This window comes from Apodemus sylvaticus, chromosome 3 (genome assembly GCF_947179515.1).
Source record: "Apodemus sylvaticus chromosome 3, mApoSyl1.1, whole genome shotgun sequence".
Classification (NCBI taxonomy): Eukaryota; Metazoa; Chordata; class Mammalia; order Rodentia; family Muridae; genus Apodemus; species Apodemus sylvaticus.
The window spans coordinates 64605610-64620781 of record NC_067474.1 but is presented as its reverse complement, the minus strand read 5'-3'; the positions used below and the strand labels follow the sequence as shown (position 1 = coordinate 64620781).

The 15172-nt window shown below is 34.7% G+C and overlaps 1 protein-coding gene across 1 annotated transcript; it reads right to left on the bottom strand.

The window, feature by feature from the left end:
- Positions 1 to 3912: 3912 nt before the first annotated feature.
- On the bottom strand, positions 3913 to 14644 carry Cylc2 (cylicin 2). The gene is made up of 7 exons (XM_052175787.1): positions 14628 to 14644; positions 9671 to 9711; positions 7282 to 7403; positions 5691 to 6021; positions 4989 to 5132; positions 4428 to 4655; positions 3913 to 4265 (listed from the first exon to the last, which is right to left on the bottom strand). Exons 1-7 carry the CDS (start codon positions 14642 to 14644, stop codon positions 3913 to 3915), a joined length of 1236 nt encoding a protein of 411 aa, XP_052031747.1.
- Positions 14645 to 15172: the final 528 nt, after the last annotated feature.

Below are 15172 nucleotides of genomic sequence, written 5' to 3'. Positions count from 1 at the left end.
TTACCTGAATAAACAAATTCACAGGGAGAAAAGTTTTCATAGGGACATGGTGGTTGTATTAGGAACCAGGAAATTACAGAAATATTCAGGGTTATTAGATAAAATGTTTTTTGTTGAGACATACTGGTTTCTGTCACTAAGTGAAAAACGTTACTCCTCTTTTAAAGGCTATCGAGATGCATGCTTCCAACTATATGGCATATCCAAAAAGTCAACACTATGAAGATGATACACACACATAAACACACACACACACACACACACACGATTACCAAAGAACAGGATCAAAGAACAAAGATTCATCCCAGGAAGGAAAGATGACTGGGTAGAACCCAGTGTTTGTACAACTATTTCTGACCTCAAAGAAATTGCCATTATAAGCTTACCAAATTACAAAGACTGTACATAATACAGGCAATCCAAATGAAAACTATGGACTGTTGTTATCAATGATTTGTTTGTGTAGAGCCATGTGAATTATCAAAAAAATAACATTCTGAAGGGAGATGCTGGAAATAGGGGAATCATTGCATATCTGTCCCACTGCTTGGAAGGCTCAAGGCAACACTCTTTCTGCTCAACTTGCTCCACAACTTAAAACTCACAAAATTAATTCAATACGGAAATGTACAGCTTAAGCTGAGGACAATTTGAATGGATTTGACAATGTTAAGGTCTAGTGAATTGCCATCCAGAAAACATGTATGTAAGCTATAATCAGAAAACAGGGTATTATTAAGTGTAGAGCTAAAATAGTGTGGTAGAGGTATGACAGGAAAAATAAAAGCAGCAATGATGCCACCTGAAGACATAGAAGTTGCTCCCAAGCAAATCAGATGGAAGTCTTTAAAAGTCAGAACAAAGGGCAATTCTGTAGGAGGACCCTCTCATTTAATCAGATCCCTGAGATCTCTCAAACACTAGACCACCATACAGGCAGCATACACGAGCTGATATGAGGCCCCCAACACACATACAGTAGAGGACTGCCTGGTCTGTGTTCATTCAGAGATGATGCACATAATCCTCAAGAGACTGGAGACTCCACGGAGTTTAGAGGTTGGGGGTGGGGGGCTAGAGGGTGGGGACATCCACATGGAGAAAGGGGCTAGGGGGTGGGGACATCCACATGGAGATAGGGGGTAGGGAGGAGGTAGGGGATATGGAAGAGTCAGAGGGTAGACTGGACAGGTGGCTGGGGAGAATAAAATATGGAGTGTAAAAAATAAATAATTAATAAAAAGTCAGATCAAAGGCTTATGCAAAATATTTCTTATAGCAGAAATATTTGACAAATATTGAGCCAATGTAGAAATATGGTAATTTTGTGGTTTGAATGTTAAGTATTTCTCATAGTGTTATATGCTTGAATACTATTTTGAAGACTATATAACCTTCAAGAGTTGAAGTATTATTTAAGGAAGTGAGTCACTGGGACAGACCTTGATGTTCGATAGCCCAACCAGACTTCCTCCTCTTCTCTGCTTTCTCACTGCAGACTTGCAACTGCACACCTTTGCCAACCATGATGGACATTGCCTTAAAACCAAGAGACAAAATAAACAATTTGTTTCTCCAGTTGCTTTTGTAAAATATTTCCTCACAGTGACAAAAAACTGAACAAGCACGGTGGTGTCTGCCTGGGGTAGATGGAATGGGAAATGCCATAGAGACAACCCAGAGGACTTTAGTTTTAATTAGGACTTTGGAGTCTTTTAGTGAAATACAGAAGTTGCTATAACTATGAGCATGTAAATGTCAGAAATATGAAACTGACAAAGTCAGGAACAGTAGGTTTTAGAATGGAGAAAACTTAGTAAGGATTACTCACCAGCTTTAGACGAGACACTGGCTTAGATTGCAAAATCAAGATTTGGGAAACAATAGTCTATGGTGGTCATATCAAGTGTTCTGTTGTGGTCATTTTTATTTGAAGATGCCTGATGACAATTAAATAGGCTGCCTTAAATATTTTCTTTTATGACTTTGGAAACGAATGAGGTTAGTGGCTTAAAACATCACAAGACTACATGTAATAATAGAAAAGTGATATGACCAGAAGAGTAAAGCCTCTAGGACAAAGCCACCCACATGCTGAATTTGACCTCCTGGAGAATTTTGCTGGCCTTTTTGCAGTTTTACCCTAGGTACAGAAAAATCAAAAGGTAATTTTTCTGTACTCTATACATTTAATTGAATCTAAAACTGTATTTTTGTATTCTTAAGAGGGAACTACTTTGAGATCCATTAAAGCTATTCCATGTCTTCTGAGACAAAAGAGAAAAGACAGACAAGCATCTGCTTCATTTGCTGTCACGGTCACAGTTCACTGAGATTGTTCCAGCTGAACAATGCCATTGTCTGTTGAGCCATGATCTGTTGAGGTAGCAGTGAATCCTTATTAGTTGTTTCATAAGTGATAGACAGCCATGCTTACAGAGCAAGCCAGGCAATAATTCCTTACCAATGGGACACCCTCTGATGTCACTGAGTAGCTTCATCCTATATCGTAAGTTTGCATCAGGAGACATAATGGAGAAAGAGAAACTGATGAACAAATTGCACAAATGTGTGTAATTGACGGTGAAAGTAATAAGTCACAAACAAATGATTCAGATCAGTTATCAGATATGCTGAAATATCAGATATGCTGAAAGATCTTGCTTTACAATGCTTTTCCCCTTCAATATTAGGAGGAATTTAGCGTCATAACAATAGTTATTTTATCTACAAAGTCAGGAAATTGTCATTATATCTAAATAATGTGTTGCAACAAATTATTCTCTTATGATTTGTTACAGTCATACTATATTTGTTAAATTCATTATTATATAATTATTAAGAAACTATCAAAATCTTTCATATCTCCTTTAAATTTGTCTTTATTTATTGCGTTTTGATCCTTCTTTTTCTGTAAATGGAGAGGTAATACTATTCTTCTTTTAGAAAATGTAATTATTGTACCTTAAAAAAAGTTGTAATCTCTCCAGCAACACAAACATTTCCATTTCTCTAAACCTTTTCATTGACAATTTAAACAACTGCTTTGTTTAATGGTAACAAGTAACTTTAAAGTAGAAGAGTATAAGAATTTTGATATCAATGTTCTTTTAGCAATTGGTTAAATTATTGTAATTCAATTTGAGTTAAAGTAAGACAAAACTAACTTACCAAAAATGTTCATGGGAGAATCAAGGGTGGGTCATTCTTGTGGTCATTTGAGATGGTCCTGTGAACAAACTCAAGGTGTCCTTTCTCTTTTTCCTATGGATAGTGGTCTTTCCTCTCTTTTCTTTTCCTTCCATCTTTGCCTTCATCACTTCCACACTTCCTTTTCTCTCCTCTTTCTCATGTGTTTTCCTTGTGAAGCCATTTTTGATATTTATTCAGTTCAAACTCTATTTTCTAAGCATTGTTTTACCTTTCTTGGCTATTGTGCTTCGTAAGTGTACAAGCTCAGCTGCACATCATCAAATCTAGAGACAACACCAAGCCTTCTTGTAAGCTTTTTTTTTTCCTTTTAAACTGAAGTCCTTATGGAGTATTGTGGGGTTTTTGTTGTTTGTTTTCCAATTGTTTTCTGCATTCTTATTTGCATATTCTTTGAATGAATCTCTCTAATGATATTACTTTTAAACCTCCATAGCTACAAATTTAAAATAGGTATCTTCCACATTGTTCAATGAATCCTATGTAGTTTTCTTAGTCCTTTTTATTTTAATTCCATGAGTATATTTTTATTTCAACCTGTAATTTTTCTTCTCTTTAATAAATGATCTGGTTAATCTTTGCACAGTTTTTTTTTTTTTTTTTTTTTTTTTTAATCTCACGGATGAATGTTAAGACTACTGAAATGGGTTCACTGAATATGCTTTGGAGTCCTTACCTTCAGTTTGCTTTCTGAACCAAGACCTACTTCGCCTTCTTTTCTTTCTTTTCTTTCTTGTCTTTCTTTTCTTTCTTGTCTTTCTTGTCCTTCTTGTCCTTCTTGTCTTTCTTGTCTTTTTTGTCTTTCTTGTCTTTCTTGTCTTTCTTCTCTTTCTTACCACCCTCTTTTCCTTCTCCGTCTTTCTTTTTCTTCTTCTCCTTTTTCCCTTCCTTCTTCTTGCCCTCTTTCTTTACTTCTCCCATTTCACTTGCAGAATCTGCAACCACATCTTTGCTTTTTGAATCCTGTTTAATGGGCTTTTCCTCTTTCTTTTCATCCTCTTTCTCAGTTGCTGTACTTATAAGTGTTTCTTGTGATTCCTTTGGGGCTTTCTTGTCTGCCTTGGCCTCCTTCTTCCCACCAGCCTTTTCAGCTTCAGATTCTGAGACTGAAGCTTTAGCCTTTGGGCTTTTTTTACCTGTCTTCGATTCTTTCTTAGCACCAGCCTTCTCAGCTTCAGATTCTGAGACTGAAGCTTTAGCCTTTGGGCTTTTTTTACCTGTCTTTGATTCTTTCTTAGCACCAGCCTTCTCAGCTTCAGATTCTGAGGCTGAAGCTTTATCTTTTGATCCTTTTTTACTGGCCTTGGTTTCTTTCTTTGCACCAGCCTTCTCAGCTTCAGATTCTGAGGCTGAAACTTTATCTTTTGATCCTTTTTTACTGGCCCTGGAGGCTTCTTTCTTCACACCAGCCTTCTCAGCTTCAGATTCTGAGGCTGAAACTTTATCTTTTGATCCCTTTTTACTGGCCCTGGAGGGTTCTTTCTTCACACCAGCCTTTTCAGCTCCAGATTCTGAGGCTGAAGCTTTTTCCTTTGAGCCTTTTTTACTGGCCCTGGAGGATTCTTTCTTCACACCAGCCTTTTCAGTTCCAGATTCTGAGGCTGAAGCTTTTTCCTTTGAGCCTTTTTTACTGGCCCTGGAGGGTTCTTTCTTCACACCAGCCTTTTCACTTCCAGATTCTGAGGCTGAAGCTTTAACCTTTGAGCCTTTTTTACTGGTGTTGGCTGCTTTCTTTCCAACAGCCTTTTCACTTGCAGATTCTGAGGCTGAATCTTTACCCTTTGAGCCTTTTTTACTGGTGTTGACTGCTTTCTTCACACCAGCCTTTTCCCCTTCAGATTCTGAGGCTGAATCTTTACCCTTTGAGCCCTTTTTACTGGTGTTGACTGCTTTCTTCACACCAGCCTTTTCCCCTTCAGATTCTGAGGCTGAATCTTTAGCCTTTGAGCCTTTTTTACTGGTGTTGACTGCTTTCTTCACACCAGCCTTTTCACTTCCAGATTCTGAGGCTGAATCTTTACCCTTTGAGCCCTTTTTACTGGTGTTGACTGCTTTCTTCACACCAGCCTTTTCACTTCCAGATTCTGAGACTGAATCTTTAGCCTTTGAGCCCTTTTTACTGGTCTTGGCTGCTTTCTTCACACCAGCCTTTTCACTTCCAGATTCTGAGGCTGAATCTTTAGCCTTTGAGCCTTTTTTACTGGTGTTGACTGCTTTCTTCACACCAGCCTTTTCCCCTTCAGATTCTGAGGCTGAATCTTTAGCCTTTGAGCCTTTTTTACTGGTGTTGACTGCTTTCTTCACACCAGCCTTTTCACTTCCAGATTCTGAGGCTGAATCTTTAGCCTTTGAGCCTTTTTTGCTGGTGTTGGCTGGTTTCTTTCCAACAGACTTTTCACTTCCAGATTCTGAAACTGAATCTTTAGCCTTTGAGCCTTTTTTACTGGTCTTGGCTACTTTCTTTGCACCAGCCTTTTCACCTTCAGATTCTGAAGATATGCTTTTCTCTGAATCCTTTGAAATTTTCTTGGCAACCGGTTTGGGACTTTCTTCCTTGTCTGTTTTTAATGCTGTCTTCTCTTTTGCTTCAAATTCACCTTTTTTCACTTTCACTTCTTTCTTTTTTTTATCTGAAGCCAAAGGCTTGGCTGTGCCCCCTCTTTTAGACTCTCCCCTGCCAAAACTAGGTGGTTTGGGTGGAAGGCCCTTCCTGGCAGCTAAATAAACGGATGGTCTCTCGGATATTCTCATCAGGGAACGGTGCATCCATAATGGTGGTCTGTGATTTCCTAATTTTTGTTCATCAATTACCTCAATGTTGGTAGGAATAATAAGGGGGAAAACATGATTTTCATAGCATTTAATAATAAGATACCACATACATATTTTAATTCCAACTGAAAATACCTTTTGGATATATATTTTTAATAGTCTTAAAATATATATCGTTAAAGTGCATAAATTGTGCATTTTGAGGTCTATTCCGCCTTTGAATTTCTTTATAATTTAGAGTAATGGGCACGTGTATACCTGTTTGTGATTTACTTATATTTAGCAGGGTCACAATCTTTCTTTAAGATTTAATGTAAATTTAGTAGAAATATCCATGGGTCCACGGCACATTAAAACCCTTCTTACTATTAGGACCTTTAAGTAGGCAGGATTTTTTGTTTGTTTGTTTGTTTGTTTTTGTTTTGTTTTCTTTTTTGTTTTTCTTTAGAAATGGGTAAATTCTCTTTCTAGATGAAATTTAACAACTAGATATTCTCTGAGAAAGAATGTCTAATTTGGGCATATCTCAACCTATAATAATATTTTCTGCACTTTATAATGCTACCAACAGTTACAGGCACAACCCTAAAAGTCCTTGACTTGATATAAATTATCATTAATTGAAAACATATTCTACTATAGCTACATATATTATAAATATAATTTATTTTCAACTTCTATCCAAGTATTTGGAATAATTAAATGACAAATTGCTAATTTAAGACATGTTGAACAATAGAAAAATAAATTGAACAAAATTAAAAGGAAAAATATACATTGATCATAATTGAAGGAAAAATAAAAATGATGATTATTCATTTATTTTAGGCAAAATTTCTTTAACCAAGAATTACTCCATTGATTTTTGAAAATACTTATCTTCCTGCTTTCAGGGGTTTTGTTTTGTTTTGTTGTTTTTTTGAACTCTGAACTTTATTTTTAATTAAGGAAGCACTAAAAGTTCACCAGGGTGTAATCTCATTCTATGACCCTGCGCTGACGGTTTATATCCAGTAAAAATTTCCTTGATATTCACATTAATTGTGAATTGAAGTATCTTGACTTTTTGTTCTATAAACACTCAGTATGTTACAGAGAATAATACTGAATGAAATGTCAAGATATACTAGTGATCATTAGTAAAAATTAGGTGGTAATTCTATAAAATATGTCTATCATGACAGGATTCATGTTAGCCCTTATCCACAAGGCACAGTTTATAATGTATGACTTTTCAAGACTATTGTTATTAAATTGTTACTTACTGCTAATATATACATGATATTTTAATATACTTACAGGAGCTGTATTGTTCTGTAACTGGGAAGGTAGTGATCTCCGTTTCTTTCCTGGCCTTGGTGGTTTGGGAAATGCCAGGGAAAAGTACTGCTGATTCCATGATTTTTTGCTTAATTCACTGACTAAAATAAGAAAGATAACATATGCCTAGCTATGAATAGAATTTTGTCTGAACTGAAATGGACATGCATGTGATAAATACAATGAATAAATAAATGAAGCAAATCACAGCTTTGTTAGTTTGAAATTCTCTGTTATCAAATGAAAATTTCACTTCTACACTAATCAGAAATAAATAACTAAATGATCAATAGTCATAATGAAACCAGTGTGGTCTATAATATAAAAGAAAAAACGAGCATTACTACTTTCATTTAAGTTTTACTTTCTTCCAATTTAGATTGCCATGTGTTCTTTGGTTTGAATATAACCACGCTGAGAAAAGAAAGATAGAATGGCAAGCAATCTGTAGCTACCAGAGAACTCTTACCACACTTTCTGTTTGTCATAAAACACGCAGAAAGTATGTGTTTGAATTTAAGTATGAAGACTTAAAATCCTATCAGTTAATATTCAGTTTCTCATCTATAATATGATGTAATATGTTCAGAGACATGCTGTTGTTACTGAAGATTTGCTAAGATAATAAAGGTAAACAAATAGAAAATGGGACTAATATGATGAGGTTCACAGAAATTAACAGCAACAATGAGTAGGGACATTTCAATTAAAATTGAAGCCAAGGAGAGATACCATCCCTCTATCTGAATATATGAAATAGAGCAAATTTTAGAGAAACAATCTCCTAATTATTTCCAAAGAACAACATTAGTATCAGTGATGAAATGTGTATAATGAAAGTAATATTGACGTTTCATTGAAGAGAGAAAACAAGCTTGTACTTAAAGATTTTCAGTATTAAACCTATTTCCCTTATCTAGTATTTATATACTATAAGTTTAAGCAATTAGGAATACAGTAAGAAGTGCTAGGTTGAAGGAATTTTGGTTCTTCACTATTTTTCAAATACAAGACCCTTATATTATTTATAAAATTAATTTCTGTAAATTTGAAAGCATGTTTATATAATATAAACCTATGTTCACACCTATGTATTTACTTTGCACACAAGAAAGGTTCCCTGGCAAATAAACATGGCATATTAATTATAGCCCATTGCATCTTTTTGACTCAATTGAAGATAACTCATGTCTAAAATTTATCTTATAAGGCTATTGGGAACAACCAACCAATTGAACCTGATTTGACATAAGACCTTTTCCATGAGATATAACCTAGACTCAACACTGCTTAGTTACCAAGAACCAGAATCTAGATAACCCAGAAGCCTAGGCTAGTACTAGTCTTTAAATGAATGGTGATGAAATGACTCCTAATTATATTCTGTTATACTCAAAGGTCATTTTCTTCTTTAACCATAATCAGAGAAGCTGTCTCCTGCAGCAGACTGAAACAAATACAAAGAACCACAGCCAGTCATTACACACACACACACACACACACACACACACACACACAGAGAGAGAGAGAGAGAGAGAGAGAGAGAGAGAGAGAGAGAGGACAGAGAGGCAGAGATAGACAGAAACAGAGACAGGTACAGAGACAAAGAGACAGAGAGACAGAGACAAAGAAACAACAAGATAGGAGACAGACTGATAAAGACAGAAAGAGAGAGAAAGAAAGAGACAGACCCAGACAAAGATAGGAGTCATCTTGGAACACTGGGCTCTAAATTGGATATCTCTAGCAAATTCCTATCCTCAGACCTCAGGAAGCTCCATGAAAAGGAGGTGGGAAAAGTACAAGAGTCAGAAAAGATGGAGGACACTAGGAGAACAAATCCCTCTGAATCATCTTCAGTAAATTCATAGGGGCTTACAGAGACTGAAGCAGCAAGCACAGGTCATGATTGGTCCATGCACCAGGTCCTCGGCTATTTATGAAGTGATAGGGGGATTTCGAAGGGGAAACAAGAAAAGGGGATTACATTTGAAATGTAAAGAAAATATCTAATTTTAAAAAAAGACTTTAAGTTAGAGTTTTTATGTGACTCCTGAGTGCATGGCTGAGTGGATCTCTATTCTTGTGCCTTTTCTTGAGCTTTTTCTTCTGTTGGTTTGCCTTATCTAACTTCTAATAGATTTTCTTATTGTATTTTATTGTGTTTTGTATTTATCTCTTCGCAGCCTGTTCTATTCTAATGATACAGAAAGGGGGTGCAGCTGGATGGGAGAAGATGTGGGAGGGAACTGGGAGGAGTAGAGGGAGGGGAAATTGTAGTCAGCATATACTATAAGATAAAAGAGTCTATTTTCAACAAAAGAAAAAATAAAAACATTTTAAAAATAAATACTAAATGCTACCTTACCTGGAATATAATTATCGTATGCTCCATATGTTACTTTTAGGCTATTGAAATAAAAGAGAATTTTTTAATGAATTTATACAAAGATCATTATTATATGTAAGCAATCACCACCAAACTAAGTAATTATTGATTTCTCAGTAATTGTAAGCCATTCTCATCTAAAAGACAGTAGGAATGAGTAAACTTTATTCAGACTTCACCAAAGTTAAGCTGTGATAGAGAAAGTACACGCTATCTATCTATCTATCTATCTATCTATCTATCTATTATATATGTATGTGTATATGAGAGAGAGAGAAAAAGGAAAGGGAAAGGGAGACAGATTTAAAGCCTACTTTCTTGTTAAATTTGAATTTTACAGACTTTCTCATTTAATTTGTAAAACACTGATAAAGGTATATTTTTAACACCGTATCGCAGATTTTCTTGACTTTTTGCTGTGATACCAATTAGAACTCACATTTAACTGAAACATACACTCAATATCTTCTCAAAATTTAACCAAATCTGGGTCAACTTTTGAGATATGTGTGAGTATGCATGTGTACCTGTCTCGAGTGTCAGTGAGCAAGCTAAGTATTGACATAGAGTTTCATTGTGTAAATATTTTAAGAAAATCTATCAAATTAGCCAATTATGTTGTAAACAGTTTTCCATTAATACCTCCTTACTTGCTTTGATTCTTGTCATAGGAAAACACTTGTTACCAGGAATGATCATTTTGTTAACTGATTTTTATTTGTTTTAAACAAAGACCCACAGGAATATGCATTAGTGCTATTGGCCTGTATTGTCCTATGTGACAAAGGGATAGCGATTGCTGATCCTAATTGAAGCAGAGCATTAACTATATGCTTAAATAAACCTCAAGGAAACTTAGTTTTGCAGTTTTCCATTTATTTTTTGCATATGTATGGGCATGTGGAGTTTGCATTTGTGTGCATGTTTGTATCATGTGCAGGTACCTGTGTGTTAGTGTATGTGCATGTGTACATATGAACATGAGAAGGTTAAACTCAATGATTCTCTTCAATATGTACTGAAGCATGGTACTTAACTTGATGGCAGAGCTCACTGATTCAGCTAGTCTAACTATTTTGCTATGCCAATCCTGTCTCCATGCACTGGAAGTATAGACAGGCAGTTACATATTAATGATCATTACCTGAATTCAGGGGATCTGAACTCCTGTTCTTAGGCTTATACAACAAATACTGAATGCAATGAGCCACCTGTTTACCCCAATATTTTTCTTACTTGATAATATATAAAATTAAAAAATGAATCCTCCCTCTTTGTCTTAACTGTAGAACAAGTTTCTGGTGGTTCAATATGCATAGCTGAGCAATTATCAATATGATTCAATACTGTAAGGTGTCATAAAACATAATCTGTATATTTAATATCTCATTATGCCAAATAATCATTTAAAATCAATCTTTTGAATATTTGTGTGAAAAATAGTAAAACAGTATAAAACAGAAGGGAGGAGAGAAAAGATATTTTAAATCATCCTTTAGGTCAATATTAACATATCACCAACTATCAAAACTATTATAAAAAATTGGTATTACAGAAAAACACCCAATAGCTAGATCCATAATACTTTGAATTTCAACATATTCTTCCAAAAAATTAAATGATGGATCAAATAATAACTGAAGTTTATACTCCACAATAAAATTCAATTTAAAATGACATCAATAGCACATTCATCATAATTAATGGACAATATGATTAACTCATTACATGTAGAGCAAATTAATATAATATTCCTTTATATTTCATTCATTTATTGGAAGAAAATAGAATAGAAAATATCTTTCAAATTTCATGAAATATGTCTAGAAACTATAAACTGTTAACATCAAAATCAATAATTTAAGATTGCCTTTCTCCTATAATCTGATAGCAAAATCTCTAACTCCTATGGCTATTGTGTTTAGTATCCATTGTATGTCTTACAGCAAAAGAAGCATGGAGACTGGAATGAACAGTGTCAATCTGTATATCCACAGAGGAGTTGAATAAATTCCTAATAGAATTCATAAAAAAGAATGCATTGTTGAGTGAGTGGACTAAGATTATAGATTATAGCTCTTTAACTGTGTGATAGTAAGTTTTAATAATTGATTTGTTTCAATATCAGATCACTGGGGAAGAAGTGTCTTTAAGTATGTCTGTAAGAGTTAGATGGTGGTAGCTCATGCCTTCAATCTCAGCACTGGAGAGGCAGAGAAAGATGTATCTCTGAGTCCAAGGACAGACCGGACTACAGAGCAATTTCCAGGAGAGCCAGGACTATATAAAGAAACCCTGTGGGTATCAGGTGGAGAATGTAAGGGGATTATCTTAAATACATTGATTGATGTGGGAAGATCCACCCATAGTGTCAGAACCTTCTTTGGCAAGAAAAGGTGAGCTAACCAATAGCAACATATGCATAACTTCATTGTTCTCTGCTGTAAACTATGGTGGAGATACGGTGAGCTTGCTCAAGCTCCTGTCACTGTGATATTCTGACGTGGTAGATTATAACCAGCAACTGCAAGATGAATAAACCCTTTCTTCCTTCAATTGCTTTTGTCAAATAGTTTTTATCCTGGTAGTAAATATGAAACTAAAACCAATTACATAATTTATAATTCTACATATCCTAAGCTATGGGATATAATTTCATAACATTAAATGAATATATGAAGAAAAAAGTGAACAGTTAAAGTTAACATAAATAACATATAGAACAAATGGTCTTTGATATCTACAGAGAACTCCATATATCAAGCACAGATTATCCATTCATCTCAGTGAAGTATTCTCTAGGATAAGTTAGAATAGAAAAATAAAAGTTTTCAACATATTAAGACAGCATTGGAATCTTGCAGAGTATCTTTTCTTATTATAATGAAATAAAACCTGAAGTCAATGAGAAAATACTTTGCATCATTAAGACAATTCAAATCCAAGGATATTAAAGATATTCTTCTTTTTCTTTCTTTTTTTTCTTAGTATAGAATAGAGTTTATTTAGAGCATGGAGAGGGGATTTATGAGAGTAGTAGAGGCAGAGAAAGGCAGAGAGGAGAGAGTTAAGAATTAGAAACCAGCCATGACCATGTTGAGAGATGGGGGAAGGGAAGAGCCTAAGAGGGCAAGAGAGGCAAGAATAAGAGACTAAGGGAGTAAGTGTGACATTATTCTTTTATTAATCAGTTTTCTACAATTTATGGCTTATTAAATTAGCATACCAAATAACAAATTTCCTTGTGTTATTTTCATATATACTTAGGTTTAGTTGATACTATTCAAACACACACACACACAGATGCCCACATACACAGAGACACATACAAGCATCCTCTTTCTCCCTGTAGCTACCCGCAGCAAACAAGCCAAGTTAATTCATTTAATAATTTTTTCATTTTCATCTGTATTTCTGCAAACATTATAGTTTCACTTTTCTTTACAGCTAAGTAAAATTCTACTGTGCATACCATAATTTCATAACCCATTAATCTTTTGAAGGACATCTAGACTAATTCTATATCCTTGTTCTTATCAATGAATGAGCAAATATCTCTGTTTTTCCACCAGTGTGTTAAGAGAGAAATAGAGAAGCAAAGCATAAATTACTTGAACAAATGACTATGGAAATGCAAACACCAAAAAATGTTATAGTAAAGGGATTCTTTATAAAATTAAATCCTACATCAAATATTTGGAAATATCTCCAACAAATATATTTATTCTACTTCAACTGAAAGAGCAAGAAAGGAAGCTTAAGGGTATTGTTTGTGAAATAAGGTAGAAACAGAAGTAATATATTATCTCAAGGAAATGTCATAGAAAAGATTGATATCATAGGCATAGGATAAGGATTAGAATGATGGTCATTAGATACTGTGAAGTCTGTTTTAAATACCTTTCCTATTGCTGTGATAAAATACTCAGACTAGGGAGGCAGAGGCAAGCAAGTCTCTGAACTTGAGGCCAGCCCTGTCTACACAGTGAGTTCCAGGGCAAAATGTTATATTTTAGAACACTGTTTAGTTTTGAATAGACAGGTTCCTCAAGTCCTATACATATTCATGGGAAATGTATTCAGAGCATTTTTAAGACTTTTTAAAACAATGGAATCCAGGGAAGTAGGCTCTGTACCCTACAATAAAGTTTCATTGACATTCAAATTTCAGCAAATCAGATCATCTACAATTAACAGAAATGATTAAAGGTTTAAAAGAGCCTGTCTCCTCTTTATATTTCTGAATTCCATTCTTTCATCCTGCCTGCAGGTTTTCTGCACAAAGTTTTACATGATTAAAAGGTATTTCATTCGATAATGATTAATTAATTTATCTCACTGATTTTCAGAACTTATTTGGACAGAAATAACTTAAGTGTAAGAGAACTACTATTATCAAGTTACTTTTTCTGTCTAGATAGTCTGTTTCATATGTCAGAATACTTTACAACTCAAATTCATCATGAAGAATGCAGTTAACAATCTACTAGTCTCCTTTGTGTAGGGATTTCACCATTGGACTTCAGCCTTAAAATACCTGACTTATGGCCTTTAAGGTTCATTCATTATTTTTGTAACAGACATAAAACATGTTCCCATAAATTTGTAAGTGGCCTAGACAGAAATGATTCTCTCTCAATTAACAATAATTCACTATGTTACATGATCATTTCTAAATTCATCATGATATGAAATCAAGACTTTTAGAAAAAAATCCAAATCTCCACATTTTGTTAAGGTAGAGCAAATAAATCTTATATTAATGTAGCTAATGCTATTGCCTAAGAATGGAGCTCTCTTACTAAAGCCTTATTTCTTGCTTATAATTGGCTTAAAAACAACATAATGAACATCACTTCACAGTAAAAACAATAACTGCTCAATTAACTGAAGATTTCCATTATTTTTAGAAAGAAAACTCGACAAAAAGACTTACAATCTTGGTATAGACATTTCTCCCACCTGTGACGTGCCAGGGCCTAAGTTTGGTGATATGGGAAAATGATGTCATAAAGATAACAAGAATCCTGTGACACAGTGGAATGCTGAGAGCCTCTTATGCTTGAATTTTCTGTCTTCTAAAATTCTAAGGGTAAACTTTGCTATCAGTCATGATTACTGAATAAGCCTAAAAAATGAGTTATATTTTAATAAATACTTGTTTTCTAAGAATTTTAGATATTAATATGCTTGGAGTTTTTTGTTTATTTGTTTTCTGTGGTTTTTTGTTCTTCTCCCATATTATATCTTGACCACTCCATATCCCCTCCATATTCTTCTGCCCCCAACCCATGCCCCCTCTTCCCCAAAGCTACTCCTTCTCCATTTCTTTCATAAAAAGGCAGGGCTCCCAAGGATATCAACCAAGCATGGTATGTCAGGTTGCAAGAAGACTAGGCATATCTCCTCATATCAAAGCTGCACAAAGCAACTCTACAGGAAGAAAAGGGTCCTGGAAGCAGGCAAAAAAAAAAAAGTCAG

Bases quoted from the DNA above. Each gene is read 5' to 3' on its own strand.
- Cylc2 (XM_052175787.1), bottom strand. The intron at 5,133-5,690 runs GTGAAAAGGCTG...ATTCAGCCTCAG, and splicing joins CATATCTTCAGAATCTGAAG to AATCTGAAGGGGAAAAGGCT. The intron at 4,656-4,988 runs GTAAAGATTCAG...AGGGATCAAAAG, and splicing joins CAGTAAAAAAGGCTCAAAGG to ATAAAGTTTCAGCCTCAGAA.